We start from the raw sequence: 26,769 nt of genomic DNA, 5'->3' as shown, positions 1-26,769 counted from the left end.
TAGACATTGTTTGAAGGTGTGACCGACTTTCTCACACTTGTAACATTTGACTTTGGAGAAATCATAATTTCTTTTGTAATTGTTTCCTTTTTGTTTGTCATATCTCTTTCCTTTGAATTTCCTCTTCTTTCCTTTGTTATTAGAGACAGAAAAAAGTGCCCGATTTTCTCCCTCTTGATTTGAAATGATGCCTCTTGAAATTAACCTTGATTCTTCTGATGTCCAGTGATTTTTTAGTTGATCAAAAGATCGTATTGAAGGTATACTTATAACTTAAATGAAATATTCCCAAGATATAGGTAATCCTTTGAGTGCTATTATATATAGTTCTTGATCTTCTACTTGATTTCTAATTGAAGATAATTGATTTTTTATTTCTGATATTCTTCCAAAGTAGGATGATATTGCTTCTCCTTTATTCATTTTTGTATTCATGAGTTGATTTTTTAATGTAAGTAATCTACTTGAGTTGGTGATCTCAAATGTATCTTTAATTGTTTTAAATACTTCAAATGCCTTTTTTAGGTTTGATATGGATGGAAGAATATGATCCTTTATTGAATCAACAATTATCTTTTTGGCTTTGTTGCTTCGTCTTTTCCAAATAGCTTTTTCTGCTTCATCTTTAGGTATAGAGATGTCTGATTCAATGAAGGTTTCTAGCTCCAATTCTTTGAGTATACTAGCAATTCTAATTTTCCAAGAGACGAAGATTGCAGCTCCTTCTAATCTATCCTTGACTCTAACGTTGTTTGACATGATATTGATTTTATTAACAACCTCTACCAAGTTGGCTCTAATACCATATAAATTTTACAGATCGAATTTGGTGGAGATTGTATTTATATATAATTAATTTGTAATTGTGAATATGCTTATATATATATATATATATGTTACTTCCTTGCAGGAATTGTGATGATAACCAGTAATTTATATGTCAATAATATTGATGCTTCCAATTGTGAAGAAGGACTGATCTGTGACTTGGTTGTAGACTACGATAAGTGCTTGCGGCAGTTTAGGATAGAATAGTGCCATTTTTATTGTTGTCTTTATCCAACTCCCACACAACTTTTTATATTGAGACTGCATGGTTATTTGTGAAGGGGCATGGCTATGTAGGGTCATGACCCTATGTGGCATAAGCTGCATAGAGTCATGACTCTACGTAGTCATGCTTTGTACCTTATAGAAACCAAGACACCGTTGGCAGATACACTTTTAATAGTTAATCACCGAAGTTAGTGCAATCGATAATATTAGAAGGTAATAGTATATATATATATTTTGGTTGATTGCTATTATAACTTTAAATACTATAGTCTTGAGTTATCTGCTATAATTCACTAAGTGACCAACATTCTTAACACAATCTCTAATGAAATATGGCATAGAAGGCTCAGAGATATTGGATTTAGTACACTGCCAAATATAGAAAAACTCATCACTGGAACACCTAACTTAAATTCAAACCATATAGGCATTTGTAAAGGATGTGCTCTAGGAAAGAATGTAAAAAGATCTTTTCCTCCAAGCGAACACAAATCTAAGTTAGTTCTAGAACTAGTCCACACTGATTTATGTGGACCTATGCCAACTCTTTCTCAAGGAGGATACTCATACTACAAAATCTTTATTGATGATTTTTCTAGGAAAACCTGGATTTACTTTCTAAAAATCAAAGAATCAAATGAAGTTCTAGTGAAATTAAAGAGTGCAAAGCAATTGTGGAAAATCAAACGTCAAAAAGAATAAAAACTCTAAGATCAAACAATGGGGGTAAATACACCTCTGAAAATTTTGAAGACTTCTGCACCTCTATTGGGATTAAGAGGGAGTATACTGTATCTTATAATCCTCAACAAAATGGGGTGGCAGAAAGAAAAAACAAAATCATTGGTGAAGCAGCAAAAGCCATGCTACATGATCAAAATTTACACTTCTCAGTTTGGGCTAAGGCCACTAATACTGCTGTATATATTCAAAATAGATGCCCACACTCAATCTTAGAAAACATAATCCTTGAAGAAGCCTTTACTGGTATTAAACCTGACCTCAGATTATTGGATTGCCCCATTTACATTCACATACCTGAAAAAAGAGAACCAAGTTGGAACCATCTGGGAAGAAAGGAATATTCGTTGGATACAGTGAAAACACCAAAGGGTATAGAGTATATATGCTTGGGCAGAGATCAATTGAAATCAGCAGAGATGTCAAATTTCAAGAAAACACTGCCTTAAAACTATCCACTACTACAGAAGATGAGCCCATCACAGAATTAGATGAAAATCTGCAAACTAAAAATGAGAGGGAGAACATATCAGAAAAGAATGAACTATTACCAGACACTGAAAATAGAGACATCTAATATCAAGAAAAGGCCATCATGGGCAAGGAAAATGATTGAAGAAAATAATATTGAACCAAAAGAAATCTCCAGAGAGAGCAAGAAAACCAAAAATAAATCTTGTTACACTGCACTAGTAATTGAGTTTGCAAAATCTGAACCATCAACTGTTGAAGAAGCCCTATCTTGTCAAGCATGGAAAGATGCTATGGCCAAAGAATATCAATCCATATTAAAAAATGATGTTTGGGATATTGTACCTAGGCCAAAAGACAAATCAATTGTTTCATCAAAGTGGTTATATAACATCAAATATGCTTCAGATGGTAGTATTCATAAACATAAAGCAAGATTTGTTGCTTGAGGTTTCTTTCAAAAGACAGGTATTGATCATGAGGAAACATTTGTTCTAGTTGCTCGATACACTTCAGTAAGGACAATTGTTGCAATTGCAGCATCCTGAGGATGGAAGATACATCAAATGGATGTCAAGACCGCATTTCTGAATGGTGTCATTAATGAAGAAGTATATATCGAACAACCTGAAAGTTTTGTTATAAAAGATAAGAACCTATATGTATGTAAACTAAAGAAAGCTCTTTATGGCCTCAAACAAGCCTTAAACAAGCACCACGTGCTTGCTATGAAAGGATAGATAGCTACCTCTCGAAATTAGGATACTCCAAAAATGAAGATGCTCCTAACATATATTTCAAAATATCTAATGGTGACATGATAATACTTGTTTTATATGCTGATGACTTATTAATGACAGGTGAAGATCATTTAATTGAAAGATGCAAACAAGATCTTGTAGCTGAATTTGAAATGAAGGATCTAGGTTTACTACACTACTTTTTGGGTCTAGAAGTATGTCAAAAGAACGACCATATTTTTCCAAATCAAGGGAAGTACAGCCATGACATATTAACTAGATTTGGTATGATGGACTACAAACCTCTAGCAACTCCGACGGAAACAAATCTACACAAGCTAAAAGAAGAAGTTGTTAATTCAGAGTCTATTGACCTCACTCTCTATAGACAGATCATTGGATCACTTATGTATTTAGTAAACACTATGCTTGATATTTGCTATGCCACCAATGTTTTAAGTCATTTCATGTGTGAACCAAAGAAGATTCATTTGATGGCTGCTAAACATATCTTGAGATATTTATGTGGTACCATTGGTCTTGGTTTGAAGTACAAAAATGTTGAGATTAAACTTGAAGGATATACTGATTCTGATTGAGCTGGTAGTTCCATAAACTGCAAGAGTACTACAAGGTGTTGCTTCAATCTTAGATCTGCAATGATATCTTGGTTCAGTAGAAAACAATCGATAGTTGGCACATCGAGACTCCATACCATTACATAAGAGACATGGTTGATAGAAATGTCATCAAATTAATTTATATCAGCACTAATGAGCAAAATGCTGACATTTTCACCAAGCCTCTTGCAAGGTTGAAAATAGAGTACTTCAGAGGTAAACTTGGCATGACAAATTTGTAAAATACATTTGTAATTTAATATATTCATGAATAATTGAAAATTAGATTGGTTTGCAAATTTTGTGTTATGAAAGGTGATGATCTTTCATATGTGTGAGGTCACTATTGTAAGGTGACAACCTTATCAATAGTTGATCTATCTCCTAACACCAAATGTGTTGGAGCAAGTGTTATCATGGTTCTTCGGGCTGAATTTTGCTAGACACCATGAAAATCAATTTGTCATGGTTCTTCGGGCCAGATTTTGCCGGACACCATTAAAATCAATTTGTTATGGTTGTTTGGGCCAGATCTTGCCGGACACCATGGTATAAATCTATTATAGACCACACTTAAGGTGGTGTTTAATCTTGTATTATATTTGCTTCAATTCCCTCCTTGCTAAAGAGGGAGTGTTGAGAATGCTAGCCTCATAGTAAATTGAAGCAAACTCTACAAGTAAATATAATATATGATAATATACATGATTGATGATAAATCTATGTATGAAGTACTGATAGAATATATATATATATATATATATATATATATATCATCAACTTATATTTACATATTATCAAATGCCAAAATACCGATCATCTAATATATATTGGTTGTAATCAAAATACTGATCAAATAATGTATTGGTTACAAATCAAATACTGATCATATTAATTGTGTATTGGTTACGTTATTTCACCGATTGGTATCTGGTATCTGTATTTGTTATTAGGGAGAGTGTTATTGTTACTATAAGAGTTTAAAGGCATGATCACGTAGGGTCATGACTCTATGTGGCGTGAGCCACGTAGGGTCATGCCCCTACATGGGCATGAACACAAAATTATATCAGAATTATAATATAATCAGTCAATAATTTTGCAACTATATTTAGTTCAGTCTCCACCAAAACAATCTAGTCAAGTTAACAATGCCCCTGTCTACTTCTGAGTAGTTGATCCAGAGATTGCATCAGTCCAGTGGTAGCTGAGCAGTATTCTTTATGTGGACTGGATGCTTCCTCTATGGGGGAGTATCTATGTTTGAGCTGAGCCATGAAGGACTCTTGGTAACTAGTATTTAACAATGTCTTTGGACACTTGAGCTTATTGCAGATCTTGTGCAGCAGAATTGACGTAATGATGCCTTTGTCATTGATGTCAATGGGGGAGAGTTGTACATGAAAAACATCTAATGGTACATTGGAGGAGAGATTGGTACATGAAAAACATCTTATGATATTGATGTCAATGGGGAGTAGCACATTGATTAATATCAATGGGGGAGAAGTCTTGTGAGATTCAGATTTGATTGATGAAAAGGATTTTAAAAGAATGTGATTATAGTTCAGTGTGTAGTTGCATCAGTGAGTATTTTACTACATGGTATTATGGAACTTAGATGTTTTTCATCTATGTTGCCATCAATGCCAAAGGGACAGATTGTTAGCATGAATGCTGATGGAATTCCTATGGGAGAGTATCCTAACATTACTGGAGAGTTAGTACAATGATCATATGTTGCATTCATGACTGTGTTTGTCATTGATGTATATATATGTTATTCTGTAAGGTTGACTGAGCAACAGACAAAGATTGAGGTAGCGCGGTTAAAGGATTGAAGATGAGGCTATGTGTAGTTGAGGATGTGTTCTATAGAGTGTCCTGATGATGTGGTTAAGTATGCATGCGGAAATATGAAGACAGATGATAGTTATTCGAGAATTATTGAAGACAACATTCAGACAAAGTTCTTGAGAAGCAGTTGTTGATGTTTTGATTATATCTCCTAACAAAGATAGAATCTAGTTAAGTGTGGCTGTACAGAGGAAGAAGACATGATGAAGATACAGTAGTCAAACGTTCACATCCCGATAAGCATCATGTGAAGAGTTATGAAGACTGCGAGCTGACAGTTTGGTTGTAATTGTGAAAAGTTGCAATATTGTAATTTAACGTGTATTGAAATATCTTAAGGTGGTCTTATATTGTAATTGTAAATTGGGAAAACCTGAAGTCCGACTCAATAATTTGTTTAAGGACACGGTATAAAGGAAAGATGTTTTCCTTGAGGTAGAGTGTGGAATATGTGAGATCCAATGTGGATATTTGTGTAATGCGAGTATGCAAACTTGTATGCGATTTTCAATGAACTTAATATTGAATATCTTTTGATGAGAGAAGTGTTTGGTGCGGTTAAGGCAAGGTGAGTTGACAAAGAGACTGTATTTGGCAAAGAGGTTGCTGAGGACAAGTTATTAATTGGTATTATTCTGAGAAGGATAGTACTAAGGCCAATTAGACAATGAGTTTAGTGGTCTTTCCTCTAAAGTTGTTTGGATAGTGGGTCCTTTTTCCTTTCACAACTCCTAATAGAGATTCAAAATCTCCTAACAAGGATTGACATGTATTGATTGCAATTCATTGACTCCTAACAAAGTCCATCCTCTTACAAGGAACTTATATATTCATACATCATTTTGTGGGTACCATCCCTACCGGGGTTTTACCTCTAATCAAGGGTTTCCCTAGTTAACAAATCTGGTGTTATTGTGTATGGTTATCTTCTTATGATTGTTGCACTTTCTGATTACATGTTTCAGATTTAATAAGGTTAATAAGAGTTGTTTTAATTTGATAACTGATTCACCCCTCCCCTCTCAGTTATCTTGGTGGACGTTACTTTCTAATAGTTCCTTGGTCTTTGAATTTGTGAGATGGGCATTTACTACAAAACTCTTCGTAGATGTTTTCCTTGGTCTTTTAGTCTTGCTGATTCAAGAAACAATTAAGGCCATGATGGTCTGCCTTGATTTATAAATGTTGCCCCAAAAGATATGGTGATATGGCTTTGAATGAATTATAACACAATGATGAATGGCTAACAATTTTTTCTTATATGTTCTAGATTATTGGCCATGGTTGCCTGCTAGTGAACTTAAAGGGTCTTCTTATATCAACATTATGCCAATTCTAGAAGCATCACTTGCAATGACAAACAACTAGGAGAAATCAGGCGTTACAAGTAAAGGTGTATGCATAATGGCATGCTTGAGAAGGTCAAAGGCATGCTTTACTAGAATGAATTTCTTCTTAACATTGTCATAAAAGGAGCTACAGTATTATCAGTCTTTGACGAATAGGCATGATAACTAGTGTGACAATATGGATGGAGATATTTAAGTGAAAGGGGAAAATAGAGTTGAACTTAAAGTTTGGATGTGGTATTAGTTACTTTTACTGTTGGAATCCACCACATGCATGCTAAGTTTTGGGTGAATGCCCAGGTGAGTTAATTAGGGACAAAATCTAAAAAGAATTTGAGACACCTGTCTATTGTAAAGAAAAGTACTTTTACCTACATAGGATGATGTTCAAATAAAATAATGGCTTAGAAACTCCCATATACTAGTTCTTTTGCTTGTATTATATGATTTAATCACTTGTCCTAAATATTATTCTTTAGGTAGAAATAGTGTTGTTTGGCAATTTAAAATTTTAATCTAATGATGGGGAAGAATATTTTTGCTCAAAACACACAGTAGTAAGTTCCATTCATTGCATAATAGTAAAAATGTACACATCTAGTTTACCTTGATGAATGGAATTTATTTTGTAGATATAATTCTCCTCATACATCTGTGATCCAATTTGAAGTTTTTGGTGAGCTGCTACAGTTTGCACAGGTATGGACATTCTTCTAAATGTCTTTGAAATTTCTGTTGAGAAATTGTTTTTCTTGGTAGGAAATATATTTTGTTTTATTTTGTAGAATGCTTTTAGATTGTTCTTGTTCTTCGTTTTGGTTGGAATGATTTATTGTGACCAATGGCCATCACTTGATGTAAACATCTTGTATAAAGAACTTTTTAGTGAACTTCTTCAGTCACATTAATAATTTGAAGATATGTAAATTATCTTTGTTGAATTTAATTGGGTCAAAATAAATGAGGTTCACATATATCTCTTCATAATATTTGTGCTGTCAGGTCTTGCCTTGTGAAGCCAATGCTTGACTCTCATGAGCTGTTACCATAATGTATAAGCTGGCTTCCTTTTGCTCGGATAATTTGTGCCTCCACTATAATACATTCCACCTTATAATAGTCATTATTTTGATATTTGTGGTGCAAGCATGCTGCCCAACCTTTAAGGACAGTAATATCCAGAAAACTGGGACATGGGCACTTTGCCCGACATCTTCAAAACCTCGGTCTGCCCAAATTTTGAATTTTGTTCTTACAATTTCTTTTCTTATGAAAATTGCAGATTCAAATAACTTCAGAAATGATACAGTCTTACAATTAGACCATGGTAATGATGACTGCCATGGTAACTGCTTAGATAAAGTAAAGACAAGGACTCAACTAAGCTGGAAAATCCATCCAAGAATGAACATTTGTGCTCTATCGTTTAAACTTTAGATGATAAATAACAACACTACTACTGAAACCACTAAGCAGTTGGAACACCCATGTGGACTGCATTGCCTTGCTCGGAAGCTCCCTAATTTCACCTAGCCTTGTCTTGGAAATAGAAACATATCCTGCCCTAAAATACAGAGCTGATGCTTACAGAAGTCATTTTGCTTATAAGTTTTTGGAAAATTTCCTGTTTTTTTATTCTACATGCAAGTCTTATTCTGATTTTTCACTGCAAGTGAGTGTTATCCTGCTTGTTTTTCTTTTCACGCAAGCTTTTCCTTTGTTTTCCTTTGCATTCAAGCTATTTATCATGACTTTTTTCTCAATTTGAAATAATCTTCAGTTTGAGGTCCTGGCTTGTAGATCCTTTGTAAGCATATTCTTGAGTGGAGATTGAGTGCCTGCTGCAACATCTTCTTTAGCTTCCTCATTTATCTTGTCATGTATACTACCTCTTCCATAGCTGTTTGGTCTAACATCTGATGATTCACTTCTACCTAGAAATTGATTGATCTTCATTTTCCCCTTCTTTAGCTCCCTTTTGCTCGACCCTGATTCTTGCTGTGCTCCTGATCTGAACCTTCCTCAAGAAAGGACACCATTCCTGATTATCCTCATATGCTTCTTTTTGATCCCCCACATTTTGCATCTCTTTCATTCCTTCTTGGGAATGGTTTGGGATTGTATAACTGGCCCATTTAAAAGTATAGTGCCTGCAAATTTCATCATCTTCCTGAATTGCTTTTTTAACATATTGTGTTTCTGGTACTCTTGCATGTCGTTGTCAATCTTTCTTTACAGCATCTTTTCTTCCTGTCCAGTTTGATTAAATTTTCCATTTTCCTCTGATTTTTTCCTGTGCTTTTTGCAAGATAATTTTATTCTGGCTTTTGGAGCTCATGCATATCAACTTGATTGTTTTCCTCTTCTTTCATGTGAATTTATTTCTTTGTTATGGCGAGACAATGTTACATCAGCTGACCACATTCATGGCTATCATCAGAATATTGTCTTCCAATATGTCATGGTCCAGCTCAAAAACATAGGCTTATTTCCTCTGTAATCCACAGTGGATTATGGAATAAGAAATAATAAAAACTGGAAGCTTTTTAATCTGAATCACTGAAAATTGAAAACCACATAGCCACTTTTAGAGTTCATCAAACTCTAGCGGAGCAAATTCTCTCTCTCCAAGTTGTGTGGTTAACCAGTGTTTTAGTAGTTCATTGCATTTCTACGTAGTTTCATGTTTGACAAGCTGATTGTTGTTGTTAATTATTAAAATTAGAATGCAGCCTTAAATACAATATATAAATAATGCTTGATACATCAATTTTTTATACTCTTAATGAGGTGATATGTTATGTGCAAATTTTATCAATTAGTACTGATTTATCATTTATGGAATTTATATTTTAGGATCCAAATTCCAAGCATTTGGGGACAACAGTGTGGGATGCATCAATGGTATTTGTCAAGTTTCTGGTACATCTCTATGCAACATACTGTTAGTGTTTATATCTCTCATTCATGTTACAGTATACGCTGTATGGTTGTAACTCATCCAATAAATAATTTCTCATTCTTTATTTATTTTCCACAGGTTAGTAATACCTGGGTTGTCTTAAGTGCTTAACATTAGTGAATGGCTATTATAATTTATTGTATATACAGAGCATTGAATATTCTGAGAAAGCTAGCATTTCATTGTTGGAGTATTTTGGAAGGGGCAGTGCAAAATTGCAAACTGGGGTTCTGAGCAGTACATGATTAAAATTTGATGTCTATATCACCTATTTTTGTGAAACTATAATGGTTTGATCTTTGAACCTATTTACCTGTTCAGGTTTTTAGTTCAGGTTCTCAGGTACATCAGCATGGCAACTTTTTTGGGTTGGGTTCTTTTTGGGCACATCTGTCCAAAAAACATGTGGTGTGTGCGTGCGTGCATGTATGTATATGCGTGCACACATTTATGTGTATATATATATTTCTGAGCAGTACATGAAGTCTATATCACCTGTTTGTGCAAAACTGTAATGGTTTGGACCTAAGTGACCTGTTCAGGTTTGGAACCAGGGTATCAGGTGTTAAAATTAGAACGAGAATGGCATAGAAACAAAATGTTGAAACTCAAAGACACACAAGGACAGATAACACAAAAATTTACCCTGGGAAAACCCTCTGACCTGAGGGGAAAAACCCAGCCACACCCAAAAAATTGGTTCTTAATTGAACACTCAAAATCTGAATAGAGAACTTTCAAGCTTAATCAGAATAATAATATTTCTCAGAGATTGTAAACTCTCAACAGTCATCAGAAGTATACTATATACAATGAAAGAAAATGATCTTCTTAACATCAACAGTACACAAAGCACCTTATTGTATCTTATCAATACCAAATACAGAAGAATCAGCACCCCCAAGATAATCCTTGAGAATAACTGCAGAAGATGCAACAGAATAGACATGTTGATATCAAAACCAAAAATCACTCTTGAATCCTGTTGCTTAGCAATACAGAAAGAATGTCGATCATTATACCTGAACATTGAATACAAAATTGACATAAGTGTTTTCTTTTTGGCAAATGCGGGAGTAACCAAAAACTTTTTACCAGACAACACTTGAACTTGAGTCTCCATGAATGGTGACAGTTACAAATGGTTGCCGTTTCAGCTTCCTAAACATCCGAGTCATCAAGTGTGTGTACCTCTGTAATGTAGTTAATGACAGGATGGCAAATATGCTGGCTATGGTTATACAAACACACCATATCATAAACACAAAGGCGTGAAACGAAAAATGATAGATATGAAGAAGGCTGAATGCTGGGGCCAAATGCACAATTGTTCCCCCAATAACCAAAAGTAAAAATATAAGACTGGATGCAAGTTGACGGCAGAAGAAAAACAGGCTGCTTTTGAAAACACAAACATGAAGCAAAACAGAAGTCCCTGATCAGCAACACTATTGAGGGTAGCATAGAATGGAAGGAATAGCTCAACATAGCTGATCTGAGAAGCGTGAGAACAAGATAATCATCAACAAAGAAAATTGCATATCCATCACAGGTATAATGATGTCTCCTGAAGCTACTAGACATTAACATCAAGTACATCAGTATGGCAACTTTTTTGGATTGAGTTATTTTTGGGTACATCTATCCAGAAAACATATAAAACTCACACACACACACACAAATGTACAGCCTAGATAGTAAAACTTGAATTAAGTTTAGAATACTACATAACTTGCATATTAACACTATAGCAAACAAACTTAGCCATAAAATCATAAATACTACTTCAATGTCAACTTGTCAAACTTGGATGTCATGATAAGTAATTATTGTTTGTTCAATAATGAAATGATAAAATCAGCAATCAATGCCATATGGGTCTCCATAAAGATTATTATCATCAGTGCCAACCATAGGTGCACTATAAGTATGCTTGCGATTTGACTCTTGAAAACTGAAAATTGTTGGGCAATGGAAGTATGCAAGTCATATGCATTGGCTCTCCATCTGACAACTTCATTGTCCCTTCTGTTTACCGTACAGGTAAAATAAATGAACGCATACAGACAATGGAACAAAATAGCAGAATTATATTCGCATATGCTTGACATTACATTATGCTTCATAAGATTAATTAGTAGAAGATAGAAGATGATTTACAATGATCCCAGATGGGATATAAATACTATCTGCCGAACCTTCCCGAAGGAGTCCGTTGGTCACAAACATTATATCCACTACAAACTATTTACCCGTCGGCTACAGAATACAGAAACATCGACGACAATCATTCCGTCGGCTACAGAAACACCGCCGGGACCATCCAATTGGTTGACACCATCCCCCCCAAAAAGAAAAGTCGTCTCCTGACGACTAACAAAATATCTGAGACAAATTAACAAACAAAATACATTAACAGAGTGACTACAACAAGAAAAATCTGCTTCTGTCACGTTACTTCCACATTCATCCCATTACATCTGTAGCCTCTGCTAACACAATACTGTCTCCTCAATGAAGCTGACCTTGATAGCCACCTGTGCTGCTTTCTCTGTTTTCAATTCCTCGGTACCCTGAGCCAAGTGTCGCTGCACTGCCTCCAACTGGGTGATTAGCTCCTCCCGAGCTCTCTACGCATCCACCAAGACAGCCTCCCGGCCAACACCTACTCCCAGTGCCTCTGGTACAGAGAAAGTCCATGCCTGCAAGCATACAGACAATGGAACAGAATAGCAAAATTATATTCGCATATGCCAGACGTTACATTATGCTTCATAAGATCAATTAGTAGAAGATAGAAGATGATTTACAATGATCCCAGACGGGATATAAATACTATCCGCCGAACCTTTCCAAAGGAGTTCGTCGACCACAAACATTATATCCGCTACAAACTATTTACTCGTCGGCTACAGAATATAGAAACACCGACGACAATCATTCCGTCGGCTACAGAAATACCGTCGGGACCATCCAGTCGGCTGACACGTTCTCTTCTAGTCATTTGATTTGTGCGAAAAAGGTGCAAGTTGGACCGCATTTAAATTAACTTCTCTCCCTTTTCAGATACCAATTGTTTGTGCTTTATTGAGTGGATGGAGGAGCATATACTCTAATTTTGCACACATGAAGATGAACTAGGATGTCCATCATATTTGATAGATGGAAGGAATCAAGAGATCACTCATTGATCAGTGTTATTGTATTGCCCCCTAAATGGGAAATGTTTTTGAAAGTGGTGGATTGTGAAGGATGAAACAGTAATCACTTGATCGAATTATGAAAATGGGTTGTACATATAGGCAATTACAAGACAAGGTTTCTAAAAGAAACAATCATAAACAAAATATAGAAATAGAAACTATCTAATTCAATTAAACTCAACTAATTACAACTAAATGAGCATTAAATAATAATCAAATTGTAATGATCCTCAGAATTGTCTTTCTGAAAGACAATAAATATAAATATCATGTTCATTATATTATATTAGTGTCACTTTTATGAACTAATATATTATAATTAATAAATAAAGTTGAATAAGGAAATTAGAAAACATATTAATAGTTTAACTATTATTATTATTTAATAAGACAGTTTTTGGGTATTCTACGGGAATAGAAACTGAATATCACTCTTTTAAAGCCAGTTTGGCGAAGGAAGAAGGCAGGACTTAAATGAAGACAAACTCATGGAAATTGAAGTATTCAGTGTAAGAATAATCTTTTTGTCAGTTCTTTAAAATTGGCCTAGTGGAAAGTAGTAAGCAAAGACCTCTGGAAAAGGAAAAATCGAAGTTGTTGCCCTGTGTGGAATAACGCCTTATCGCATGTGGAGTCAATATTAATGATTTAATTGTATGAAATGGCCAGAATTTTCAGCGGAAGTACATGGTCATATATGACAGTATATTATTAATGGAGTATCACAATTGAAAGGGATATTGTCGTTTACGCGTGAAGCAGGTTTGTGATTGCGTGGGAGCCACTCAGGAGGATCAGAATAAGATAATAGACTAACTTGTTCACATGCATGGTAAAAGGTGAAGACTCTGGTAATATCAGGTGGTGCTTGGATGATAATTAGTGGGTTCTCTGAACAATTGCATATTCCTTTTAAGGCGGGCAGAACGAAGAATCTTCTGTTGAAGATTATATCTACAAACAGAGACCAGTATCAGGGTGTGTCATCATTATCTAGGGACACGCTTACATCAATGAGGAATGAATATATTCCGTAATTGCTGAGCAGCGAATTGTAATCGGAAGAGTACTAGGCGGCATTGGGTATTACTTCTCTGATTTGCTTAATCTAATTATCTTTCTGTTTAATCAGGCTGATACAATTGATAATCAGGTATATGTTGTCTATACTCTGCTGATGTCATTCAATTATATCAGATGTATTCAGTAAATCAAGCCTACAATATACTCCTTTGTTGATAAATTGTCTTTAATATTCAGTATTTTCAGACTATAGTAATTATTTATACATTTGAAAGAGGTTCTTTGTGCCAGAATGTTTGCTCTGAATATTTGCACAGAATCATTCCATTAATAAGGCTGAAATTTTATTATAGAAGTTGGAACTTTACAGTGGTATCAGAGCCATCAGTCCTGCCAGCCTGTGGGGACAATCATATAATCCAGACATATTCAAAAGGGAAATTGTAATTTCTGTAATACTGGAGTCAGACAAAACAGGGATCCTTACACTTCAATAGAGTCATCTAGTTTATCCATACAGATTGACATTGAAGATAGCCATACAAAAACAGACGAAGAAATAATCTTTGAACAAAATAATAACACAGGGGAAGCAAATGATACTAGGAATCTTATTGCAGCTTTGCTTAGGAGCCAACAAGATATGCAGAATAATGTTAATCGTATGACCAGTTTGATGATCCAGTTTATGACCCACAATCTTAATCAAAGTCAGAATAATGCAGGAAGAAATGGTGGTTCATTTAGTTAGTAATCAGCCCAAGGGTTCTACAACCTCAAGGCCGTCCATGCCCACTTTTACACCTAGGAATCCACAACCTGAAAGAGAGCCTTCCAATATAGAATTACAAGAAGAAATATATCAGGATTGGTTACAATTAGGGGATGAATGACTTTCATAGAATACTTGGATGTCAGGATGAAACATAGGGCAAAGGGGCAGCAGGGTTACAACAATGGTCATCCTATCAAATACACCAAGCTCCCCCTAAATTTTATGGACTTGGTTGGGCTCAAAGACTTGGTGAGGATGTTTGTGGTCTAATCCTAAATTGGAACATACTGCAATTGTATTGATCCATCTCTACAAGCTTGTGGATGAATTGATAGTTAAGATGAAAATGTTGGGTGCACTTGTGGAAGACTAGATTCTTGGTGAATTGCAACACCCCTTGATTGCCACAGGAAAAGGGTGAAGGACCTACTTGAGACATTTCATGTTAGAATGCATCCTTTGAAGTCAAATTGCTTGACATGCTACTTTTGTAGTTCCCCAATATTTTGCTCCTGTCAAGGGAAGAGCTACTGCCTGCTACTTCTTATTGGTCCTTGTAACTACGTTGGTGCCAAGAATGAAGAGATACCGAGAAGCAAACTTCCTATCATCAATTGAACGGCATAATCTGAGTGTGTAAATCCAATCAGCCGAGGATCGTTGCTTCTGCTATATAAAACACCAAAGTTAGGTGTATTTCACATATCTCAGCACACAGTTTACTGCAACCCAATGTTTGTCTTTAGGGGCTGTCATGAAGTGAGATATGTAGTTCACAACATACTTGAGATCTGGTACAGTGGTTCTAAGATAAGGCTGCCAAATTGTTGTTTGAATGCCTACTCACTTACCACAGGTGAATCTTATTTTGGCTGATCGTTTCAACCATTTCTCCATGCTTGCAATTAGTCATCTTGAACTTATCTTGCAAACTCTTGGAATACATTGAGTGAGAGATAATTATACTGCCACCTATTTGCCAAACGTCTACACTGAGACAATAATGTAGAAGTCTCAAATTTGTCATATCAAATGATTGGTACAAATTCTTTTTGATTTGTACAATCAAATGTGGTGCACTACCAGTAATGATTAGGTCATCAAAATAGTTAATGCGAAGGATAATTTCACTTCTAGTGTTCTTGATGTAGAAGTTGGGATCAAGGAAATCTTCTAAATGCCTTGCTCAACGAAATACTTGTCAATTTTGATGTATCATTCTTGAGGAGCCTTTAAGGCCATAGAGAGCCTTCACTAGTTTGTATACTACCCACAACTTTGAAACCTGGAGTTTGCAATGTATATAATTCTTCCTCTAGATCACTGTTGAGGAAGGCACTCTTGACCTCCATTTGATGGACTGTCCAATCACATTGTATTGCAATGGCCATAACTGGCCAGATGGTGCTAATTTCATTGTAGCAGCAAAGATCCCCACATTGTTGATGCTTGAACCCTTTAGCCATCAATTGAGGCTTTTACTTATCAAGAGTTTCATCAACCTTTACTTCACTTAATAAATCCATTTGTGGCCAGCAAGTTTCTTTCTAGATAGAATATTTGAAAAAACCCTTATTCTTCAAAAGACGACGGTGTTCGTCTTCCATAACCCTTTCCCATTCAAGTATTCCTTTGGCCTTTGAGTAAGTTTGAGGATCACAAACACTTTGAAGATTTTCTATAAGAGAAAAATTAATTGTAGAATTTTTTCTCTTGCTTCTAGAAGAACTAACCTCAATAGATCATCATCTTGAACAACACCAATGGTCTTTTCCCACCGCCTAGGTCGAAGAGTAGAAGCACATGGGTCCAAATCAAGATGATGCTAATCCAATTTGTCTTTAGGATATTCTAGTGGAGCAAGACCATGCTGAGGTGATTCAATAACCTTTGCTTCAAAATCATTAGAATCCCTCCCTTTAGGTAGAGCTAAGGAAAGTTGAGCACCTAAATCCTTAGCCTTGAGAGGCTAATCTTTTGGACTCAAAACAAGAGAAGTGGGCTGAAAATGCCTGTTTTCTTCATCGAACTAAACATCTCGATTAAAAAAAATGAGACGATCAGTGTCCACACCAATTAGTTAATAAGCCTTATGGTTGGTCATACCCCTTTGTTTGAATGAAAGTTTAATAAAATTATAATTTAATAAATAAAACAATATAATATGATCGTAATACAATAATATATTATTGAAATGATAATATATTATATAATATAATATAATAATAACATTACGAAAACAAATAAATAATAATAAAAATTTAATATTAAAATACAATCATAATTACAATTAAAAAATATAATTATAATTACAAGTGAAATAAATAAATAATAATAAATTATTGTTAGAAAGTAAAGTCCACCAAGATAATTGAGAGGGGGGGGGCGGGGGAGGGGGGGGGTTGAATCAATTATGCAATTAAAACAACTCTCAATATCCTTATTAATTCCAAAACAGTAGATGCAATAACCACAGGAAGATAACCATACACAATAACACCAGATTTGTTAACTAGGGAAACCCTTGATCAGAGGGAAGACCTCGGTGGGGATGGTACCCACAAGATGATGTATTAATATAAGAGTTCCTTGTGAAAGGATGGACCTTGGTAGGAGTCAATGAAATACATTTAGTACATATCAATAATAAATTTATGAAATACATTTAGTACTATTATATTATTCAATGAGGATTGTATCACATTTATCATTCTTAATTCGTAATTTGCAATCTCAAAGCTTTCTATAATTCTTTCCATTTTGAAAGCTTTCATTATTTTTGTGTTCTAATCAATTTGTTATAGGCATCCTGGGCTCAAGTGTTTTGTTTAGGATTAGGTACACCCACTTTGGTTTTGCAGAGCTAGAAGCGCAGGGAATTTGTATCGCATCGATCAATCCTATCAAGTTGGCCTTAATCGATTGGATATCCCAGCATCGAGCAGGTAAGGCTCGTAGGATTCTAATCTGCGGTTTGGGAACCAACACACACAAGCTCTGAATCATGTGTCCAACAATGCTAGGATACTCCCCTATAGGAATTCCATCAACATTCATGCTTAACAATCTCCCCCTTTGGCATTGTTGGCAACATAGATGAAAAACATTTAAGTTCCATGAATACCAAATATCTCAGCTGCAACCGCTCCCCCATTTATGCTATCCATTAATGTGATATGTACTGTAACCATCATGCATAAGGAACGTGTTAATCTGCTCCATACATCAACATCTTTTCAATTCCTCTTCATTAATCAAATCTTCAAATTTTCTTCATCAATCAAATCTTTCCTTTAGGGACATCTCTCCCCATTGACATCAATAATGAATATCTAATGTGCTACTCTCTCCAAAGGATTTTTCATGTGTTATTCTCCCCCATTGATATTAATCAATATACAAGGATGTTTTTCATGTATTACTCTCCGCCATTGACATCAATGACAAAGGTATCATTATATCAATTTTCTTCATAAGATTTGCAATAAGCTCAAGTGTCCAAAGACATTGTTAACTACCAGTTACCAAGAGTCCTTAATGACTCAACTCAAACATAGATACTCCGCCATAAAGGAAGCATCAAGCATCCAGTCCAGATAAGAGAAGTAGTGCTCTGTTACCACTAGATTGATGCAATCTCTGCATCAACTACTCAAAAGTAGGCTGGGGCATAACCCCAAGCATACCTCAAAAGTACTCAAATGTGTCCTTTGCCAAAAGTTTTGTAAATATATTTGCTATTTTCTCCTTTGTGCTAACATACTCCAATATGATCTCTTTCTCTGCAACTTTCTCTCTCAAAAAGTGATAGTTAATAGATATGTGCTTTGTCTTTGAATATAAAATTGGATTCTTTGACATACTCACTATACTTGTGTTATCACAATATATGAGAATAGGCTCTATAAACTCAATCCCAATGTCTTTCAGCATTTGTTACATCCATATGATCTGATTACAACTTTTTGCTGCTGCTACATACTCTCCTTTTGTCATACTTTGTGGAATATAGTCTTGTTTCTTGCTTAGCCAAGAAACCAATCTTCCTCCCAAGAAGAATGCTCCACCACTAGTGCTCTTCTGTCATCTACACTTCTTACCCAATCCACATCAATGTATGTGTCTAAAATAAAATCATTTGATATCTCATTATCATAATCTATAATCAAGTGTACGCTTCAAATATTTGAAAATGCTTTTTACTGCTGCATAATGTGACTCTTTTGGATCTGCTTGAACTCTTGCCATAATTCCAACTGAAAATTGTCTAGTGTGTGTCAAGTATTGCAATCTACCAATCATAGAGCTATACTTTTTTTGCTCAACAGTAGGGGTTTCATCTTTACTAGACAATTTGTGACCAGTTACCATAGGTTTTCCAACAGGTTTACAACTTTCCAAACCAAATCTCTTCAACAAGTCTTTAAGATACTTAGCTTGTGATATGAAGATACCATCTTTGTTCTGAACAATTTGCAATCTTAAGAAATACTTCATCTCACCATTCATACTCATCTCACATGCTTCACTTGCTTCATCATCTCCTCCAAAGATTATGTCATCCACAAATACCTCAACAATTAGTAAGCCATTGTCAATCTTCTTCAAATACAAATTGCTATCAGCTTTACCTTTTGCAAATCCCAGATTTATCAGATACTTATCCAATCTCACATACCAGGCTCTAGGTGCTTGTTTCAGTCCATACAATGATTTCTTCAATTTGCAAACCATATCCGCTTTATTTGTCAAAGGAAAACCATCAGGCTGGTCAATGTATACTTCTTCGAGTTCATCATTTAGAAAAGCTGATTTGACATCCATTAGATACACTTTAAAATTCTTGTTAGCTGTATATGCAAAAAACATTCTTACTGCCTCTATTCTAGCAATAGGTGCAAATGTTTCTTCAAACAATTCCTTCTTGTTGTGAATAGTCTTTACATACCTATCTTGCTTTGTTTCTCACAATGTCACCTTGTTCATTCATCTTGTTTTTTAGTACCCATTTAGTTCCAATAACATTCTTATCCTTAGGTCTAGGAACCAATTCCTACGTATTGTTCTTTTCAATCTACTCTAGTTCTTCTTTCATAGCTTTAATCCAAAAATCATATTTACTAGCTTCATTAACACTTTTAGGTTCAATTTGAGAAGTCAAACATCGTTCTTCTTGTACCTTGTTCCTTGTCATAACTCCTCTATCTTTGCTACCAATAATCTAATCAACAAGGTGATTCTTTAGCAAATGTCTGTTAGGTGTCATCGCTTCAACTCTAATTCCAGCTCTCGGTTCCGATCTTGGTTCTTCTTTTTGTGCTTCTCTCTGAATTTCATTCTCCAAACCAGTGTCAATCTCATAAAATAAATCCTGATCAACATTTTCTCTATCAGGCCTTGGATTAGTTTTTTCATTAGAATTGTAATCAAGTATCCTTTCTTGAATTCTAAACTTTTCATCAACTCTCACACTTGCGCTCTCAACAATTTTCTTAGTTCTCTAATTAAAATATCTTTATGCCTTACTTTTCAATGAATATCCAAGAAACATACATTCATCACTCCTTAAATCAAACTTTCCAACATCATTATCTCTCTTAATGTAACATTTACTTCCAAAGATTTTGAAATATTTAACTGAGGTTGTATGTCCAAACCAAAGTTCATAAGGTGTCTTACTAGTGTTTTGTCTAATTTGTACTCTATTCATAGTGTACACTGCTGTATTTACTGCTTTTCTCCAAAAGATCTAGATACATTGTTCTCAAGCATCATTGCTCTTGTTGCCTCTGCCACTATTCTGTTTCTCCTTTCTACTATCCCATTCTGTTCAGGTGTCTTAGGGGTTGAAGGCTGTCTCTTAATATCATTTTCTTCACAAAAATTGTTAGACTCATTTTAAACTCTCCGCCCCTATTAGATCTCAAACATTTTATCTTCAAACCAGATTAATTTTCAACTGTACTCTTAAATATCTTGAACTTCTCAAAAGCTTCGGATTTCTCTCTAAGACATGCTACCCACATTATTCTAGTGAAATTATCAACAACTATCATAAAATACCTTTCGCTATAGAATGCTTTTGTTTTAGTAGGACCACTCAAATTTGTGTGCACAATCTCCAATTTTGCAGATGTAAATTTCTTGCTTGGAAATGAACTTTTCTTCTCCTTTGCCATCACACATTCCTTACACACCATGTTAGCAGGTTTCACAATTTAGGCAAATCTCTAACTACAAATGTAGTACTACCTTCACAATGTTATCAAAGTTGATATGACAAAATCTCTTATGCCACAACCAACTATCATCCACCTTTGTAACTAAACATGTCATCTTTGTAGGATTCAATTGAAATACATCAGCTCTTGTCTTTGTACCAGTACCAATCAATGTGCCATCTTTGTCTTTTATAATGCAAGTCTTCTCTGTAAATTGCAATTGATATCCCTTGTCCACTAGCTGTCCAACACTCAAAAGACTTTGTTTCAAACCATCAACAAAGTAAATATCATTAGTATTAGTTTTTCTATCAAGTGTAATAGATCCTTTTCTTTTTATATGACAGGCTGCATTATTTCCAACTCTAACCTTTCCTCCATCATAGCTATTGAATTCAACAAACTTATTCATATCTCTAGTCATGTGATGGGAACAACTACTATCAATAATCCAATTAGATTTCTTCTTTTCAACTTGTGATACTAATTTTTTTCTTCTCTAACTTAATCTTTTTTAGGGTTTTCTTCCTTAATAGCAACAAATTCTATTTCATCATCACTTTCACTCAAGATTTCTTCCATTTTAGCATTTAATTCACAAATAGACATTACTTAGGCTTCCTTGATTTGTAGAGATTTTTAGTCTTTCTTACTCTCTTAGGACATTTAGAAGAATAATGACCATATTCATTGCAAGTTCAACATTTAAAGATTTTGTTCCCTTTAGGTTCTCTCTTCATAAGCATGACAAGTCCTTCCTCAATCTTCTATTCTTCTTGAGCTCTTGTTCAACTACTACTAGTATAATCTCCACTTGTACTTGCTCTCCTTGTCAACATAGGCTGAACACTCAATGCGCTGAAAGCAGTTTCAACATTAGGCAATTCTCCACTTTGTCTCATCCACATTTTCTATTGACTATAATCTCCCAAGAAGAGTCTCTCTTGTAAAATTAGATGATAAGGGAATAACTTGTTCTATCGTTTATGCTATTTTTTTGTATGCAGGTGTCAAAGTCTTCAATATCGTCCATATAACCTCATCTTCAGATTTTTCTTCTCCCCAAGTCTTAATTCCTGCAACAATTTCCACTATTCTACCAAAGTGATTTCTTACAGATTCATCTTCCATCATTTTAGCATCTTGATACAAGCGTATCCAGTTAATCTAACCTTCTGAGTTGTGTCATAGGGTTTGATGAATTCCAGCCATGAGGTTTGGAATTCAACGAACTTCAAAATACCGTAAAAATGTTCGTTCATATACACTTCTTGTTCTCCTGTATAAAGGACATAATTTTATCTATAATTAAAATTTAAAACAAAACAAAATTTCGAGGTTTTTTCACATGTTTCATTCTTCATTTTAGACGAATGAATGACCTTGTTCCAAATCGGAAGCCCTTCTTCACCAATCCAAACTGTAATTAAAAATTCAAATAATCTTTGAAAAACGTAAATCTTTTGCTCTTCAAGATAGAGTAGCATGGGCATTATCAAGCATACTGCAGATGTAAACCTCGCGTTTCCTCCTATTGTTCATGATGGCAAGCAAAGGTTTTATCATATCTTGCCTACATGCGAATGAAAGATTCATTAACAATGACTAATAAATTTTAATATATGTATTTATTAATTAGGTTTTGTGTTATATATAAATTTCATTGTGTATATATATATATATATATATGTATAGATATTGAATTTATTTTACTTAGTAATTTTGTTTAAAGGTATGTGTGTATTATATGTTTGTTATTTTATATTAATTTATAAATTTTGTGTATATAATGAATTTAATTTTTATAGTAAATTTGTTTATTAGTGTATATGTATGAATATATATGCTATATATTTGAAATATTAAATTAATTCATAAATATGTATATATAAATTAATTCATAAATATGTATATATTTATACTTTTATGTTTGAATTGAAAAGTTCTTTGCATGAAATTCGTAAACTTCAATGCATAAATATTCAGCAATACTATGAACAAGAAGTCACAAACTCTCCCGTAACTAGGAATCAAGATCAAATATTTAGATTTTTAAAAAAATTATATAAGGCGAATTTGATGTCTAATTTTTTTTCCAATCTTTTTACTTTGTCAAACTTCATCCGAACTTTATATAGTTGTTGAGCTCGAACTCGAACTCGAACCTTGTGACTTAGCTTTTGAGCATGATTATTGCCTTCATATGAATTTGCAAAGCTACCCAAATTTCAGGAGCAAGTCTTCAAGAATTTACTTGTGCGAATTCAGCTTCAGGATGAGCTGACAATAGTGCTTCTCTAGCAAACATATTGAACATGAATACATATTTCTGATTTTCATCACAATCTTCAAGCTTGTCTTCTTCAATCACATCCTTTTTCCTCTTAGTAATCAACCAATAACCTGGACCCATGCATAGCAAATGTGTCTTCATCTTTGCCTTCCAACTTGTTGGGTGGATATTTTGCAATCAACAGTTTTGGGTAAAAATCTAGTCGCAAAATAGGATGACCAGCCATAGCGTGTGAGACAGAGTCTCGCCTACCTTGAAGGGAAGGCTCCCTCTTCTCACCATTCCTAGGATCAACTCAAGGTAAGCAAAAAGTTGAGAGATTTTGTAAAAAAGGTGTTGCCAGTATCCTTTCTTCTTAACTTTCAAGAAAGAATCCACTTACTCCTGGAGCGAGTAATGGGCAAGGTGAATCTCTAACTACACTTCAATCAAGGGCTAGAAACAGTGATACCGATAAACCTTCACTAACTCAAAGGCTAGTTGAAAGTGTACCGGTTTGGCTCTAAGTTCGATCGTACTTCTATATGGAAAAGCTTTACAATTAGGGCACAAAGACTCCTAAAAGTAAAAATAACTTAACTATTTTGCAAATTAAGAAGAAAATATAAGCTACAGACAAAGCTTCTAGCTATACACTTTCACAATTGCTCCTGGTCAAAGCGCTGGCTTCAATTGCTTCTTAACTCTTTTCTATTTAATTTATGAGATACAATTACCAATAACACAAGATAACATGAATTAAAGACAACTTGGATGAATTATAGACAAAGCTTACAATTCACACAAATAACAATCTCACTTAATCAAAGTTAAGTCTCAAATGCTCCTTTGTATTCACTTTCTCTCAAAATAGTGCTTACACAAACAAAGTTCTATTGGCACAATTTCTCCAGGGCTCTCTTGCATAAAGATAATGATGATTTTACAATGAGGGGGTACTCCCTTATATAGGAACAGGAGTTGAGAAAAAGGTGAAGGAAAAAGTGGGAGCAACTCAACCAATTTTGACCTAGTCTAACTACAGAAGAAAATAAAGGGTTATATGCAACTACATATGCAACTCGCATTACATCTTTTTACATACATGTAATTCGCATGACATGTAATTATGTTTTTCTATGTAATGCGTTCTTTACAACTACTAATATGAAATAAAAACAAAACAACAATCTTAGAGATTGTTTCTCAGTGCCTTGAATTTGACAATGATGTGACGCACTGTGAGAAGATCAGCAATTTCCATGGTCTTCGATATTGCTTCTACTCTCACTACATTTGCATTTACTGATTGCACAATTTTGGAATTTGTTGCTGTAGTATCTAACAAGTGTTTTGTCAAGGATTTATACAAGACGAACTTGTTCATCGTATGTGAACCAAAAACTTCAGAATCTACATCAGCATTGATCCTGTTGGTATATTCTGATTTTACTATCTTTTCTGCACTAAGATTACCAGATTCATCAGTAACATGAGATCCCATCTATTCCAAATCACAAGTAACACTTGTTTCGACTGCTTGACAATCTCCAAAGGCCACCTGCAACTTTGCGATCAATTTCCTTAATGTCTCCTCCTTGTAAACAATGAGCCCTTGAAATCTGAAGGACATTTCACACGACGGAAGAATGCCACATGAAACCAATGCATCCAAATCGAATTTCACCATTTCATCCCAAGCATTTAGGATTTCCTTCAAGTTATCTGCTTGTTGAGTCAAAGAAGAAATTAAGTTTTGCTCCATTTCATTCATCTCTTTGACACGCCTAAGAATTGCAAATGTCTTTGTTATGGCTCAAACTCCTTCAGAAATGATTTCCTGTATCCAAGACTTGGCAGCTTCAACCAGCCTTCTCTCTTTAGATGTTTGAGACATAACAATAACATTCTGAGAAAATTGTTTCTGGATAACCTCATTCAAATTAGAGATCTCTTGTTTCAGCTGATTCTTCTTTTCCCAAAGCTCATGATTGCTTTTCGATACATTGGCCAATGCATCTTGAGCATCTTGCAAACAACCCAAATGTGATTGCTTTCCAACTTCAACCTTAGTAAACTTGTAGTCAGAATGAGTAAGTTCCTCAACAGGTTTATCTACCAAGGGCTCAACAACCTCAACAAATTTAATTTTATCAGAATCAACCAAAATTCTGAAAACAATCTTATCTTTCAAAGATTTGGATTTAGTCTTCTTAACAGGAGGAACAACCACTTTCCTTCTCTTTGTTGTTATTTTACTCAACCATGCAGGTAGGCTGAAACTTTCATCTGCAGAAAAAAATACAGTGGAAACCATTGGCATTGATCCAGATTGTATATCCGTAGTGATTGAGCAAGATTCAGTCTGTACCGCTGAAGGCATAGGAACATGTTGAGAAGACTCCTTTATGAAAAGTTCAAATCCTGTCAAAGATGTATCAAGTTGTGAAACTTGACCACTGGTAAGAGTTGGAAAATCTTCAAACACATTTGCTAAGTGATCATATTGTTCATGTGCAGGGATGCGAGGAGTAGTAGAAGAAATAGGAAGAGCTATGATATTAACCTCTGAGATTGGAATGAGAGGAGTGAAAACAGTGGAAAATGAATCCACATCATCATCAACCTCATTCAAAAAGGTTTCTTCATGTATAGAAGACGTACAGGCTTGCACAGGCTTTGGAGGAGATATAATCGTGATTTCCCCTTCCTCTGAATCTCCTTTATCAGATTTTGTTTCCAATTTTTCTTCTGATTTTGCTACTGATTTTTGAATTGGCTCAGGAACTTGAGATGATTTTGTTCCTTTTCCACCCTTCAATTTGAATTTGAGGGAACCCTTGGTATCAGAAGATGAGGCACCATCTTTTCCTGTGATCTCCAGTTGTGATTTCTTGCTAGGAGGACCAAAACTTCCACAATCCAAGCCCATCTTAGGATTTATTTTTTTAAGGCCTTTACTTTTCAACCATTTGTTAGTGTTTACTAGGATGGATTGAAATCTGTCCATGATAGATGTACCTTCCTTTTGTTGCCATTGGATAGGAAAAGGGCATTTCTTATCAAAGCCGGCTTGATGAAACTCCGGATCAAGAATGTCGCCATCATCTTCAACTTGGAAATCTGAAGGGATTTCCAACATGTTAAGATCAATTACTTGCTGCAAGGTTAATCTACAGTAATCCATCTTCATGATGTCAAGTTCTGTCCTCATATCTATCCAGATTTCTTCGATGCGATGAACATGAGTGTAGGTTCTTTTCATTTGAGAATTCATCTCTCGGTAGTCAATATCAAATCTGGCCTTGAACTTCTTCAAGGTAATCAATTGCAACTCTGCTTCCATATTCTTTGCTTTAGGCACAAAAATGATTGAATAATTGCCAATAGCCAAAGGCTTAGCTAAGGTAATGCCAAAACCAGGCCTATATGAAGCATGTTGACCACTCTGCACGTCCATGAGCTGTCTAGCTAGCTCC

The 26,769-nt window shown here is 34.9% G+C and overlaps 1 protein-coding gene across 3 annotated transcripts in view; it reads left to right on the top strand.

Moving 5' to 3' along the window:
* Positions 1 to 26,769, top strand: part of LOC149578117 (S-adenosyl-L-methionine-dependent methyltransferases superfamily protein) — a 182,842-nt gene that overhangs the window by 56,221 nt on the left and 99,852 nt on the right. For 2 of the 3 annotated variants that reach the window (XM_089827589.1, XM_089827586.1), the window contains exons 2-3: positions 7,467 to 7,533; positions 9,691 to 9,756. In XM_089827589.1, the coding sequence (XP_089683715.1) occupies positions 7,467 to 7,533; positions 9,691 to 9,756 (133 nt within the window). Of the gene's footprint in view, positions 1 to 226; positions 300 to 7,466; positions 7,534 to 9,690; positions 9,757 to 26,769 lie in introns of all 3 variants that reach the window. The other variant, XM_089827592.1, reaches the window with a different exon arrangement.

This window comes from Cupressus sempervirens, chromosome 1 (assembly GCF_028749045.1).
Source record: "Cupressus sempervirens isolate cs-2001-9-10 chromosome 1, ASM2874904v1, whole genome shotgun sequence".
In the NCBI taxonomy this organism is placed as follows: Eukaryota; Viridiplantae; Streptophyta; class Pinopsida; order Cupressales; family Cupressaceae; genus Cupressus; species Cupressus sempervirens.
Note: the sequence above shows the minus strand (reverse complement) of the source record. Positions and strands in the feature narration are given on the sequence as shown.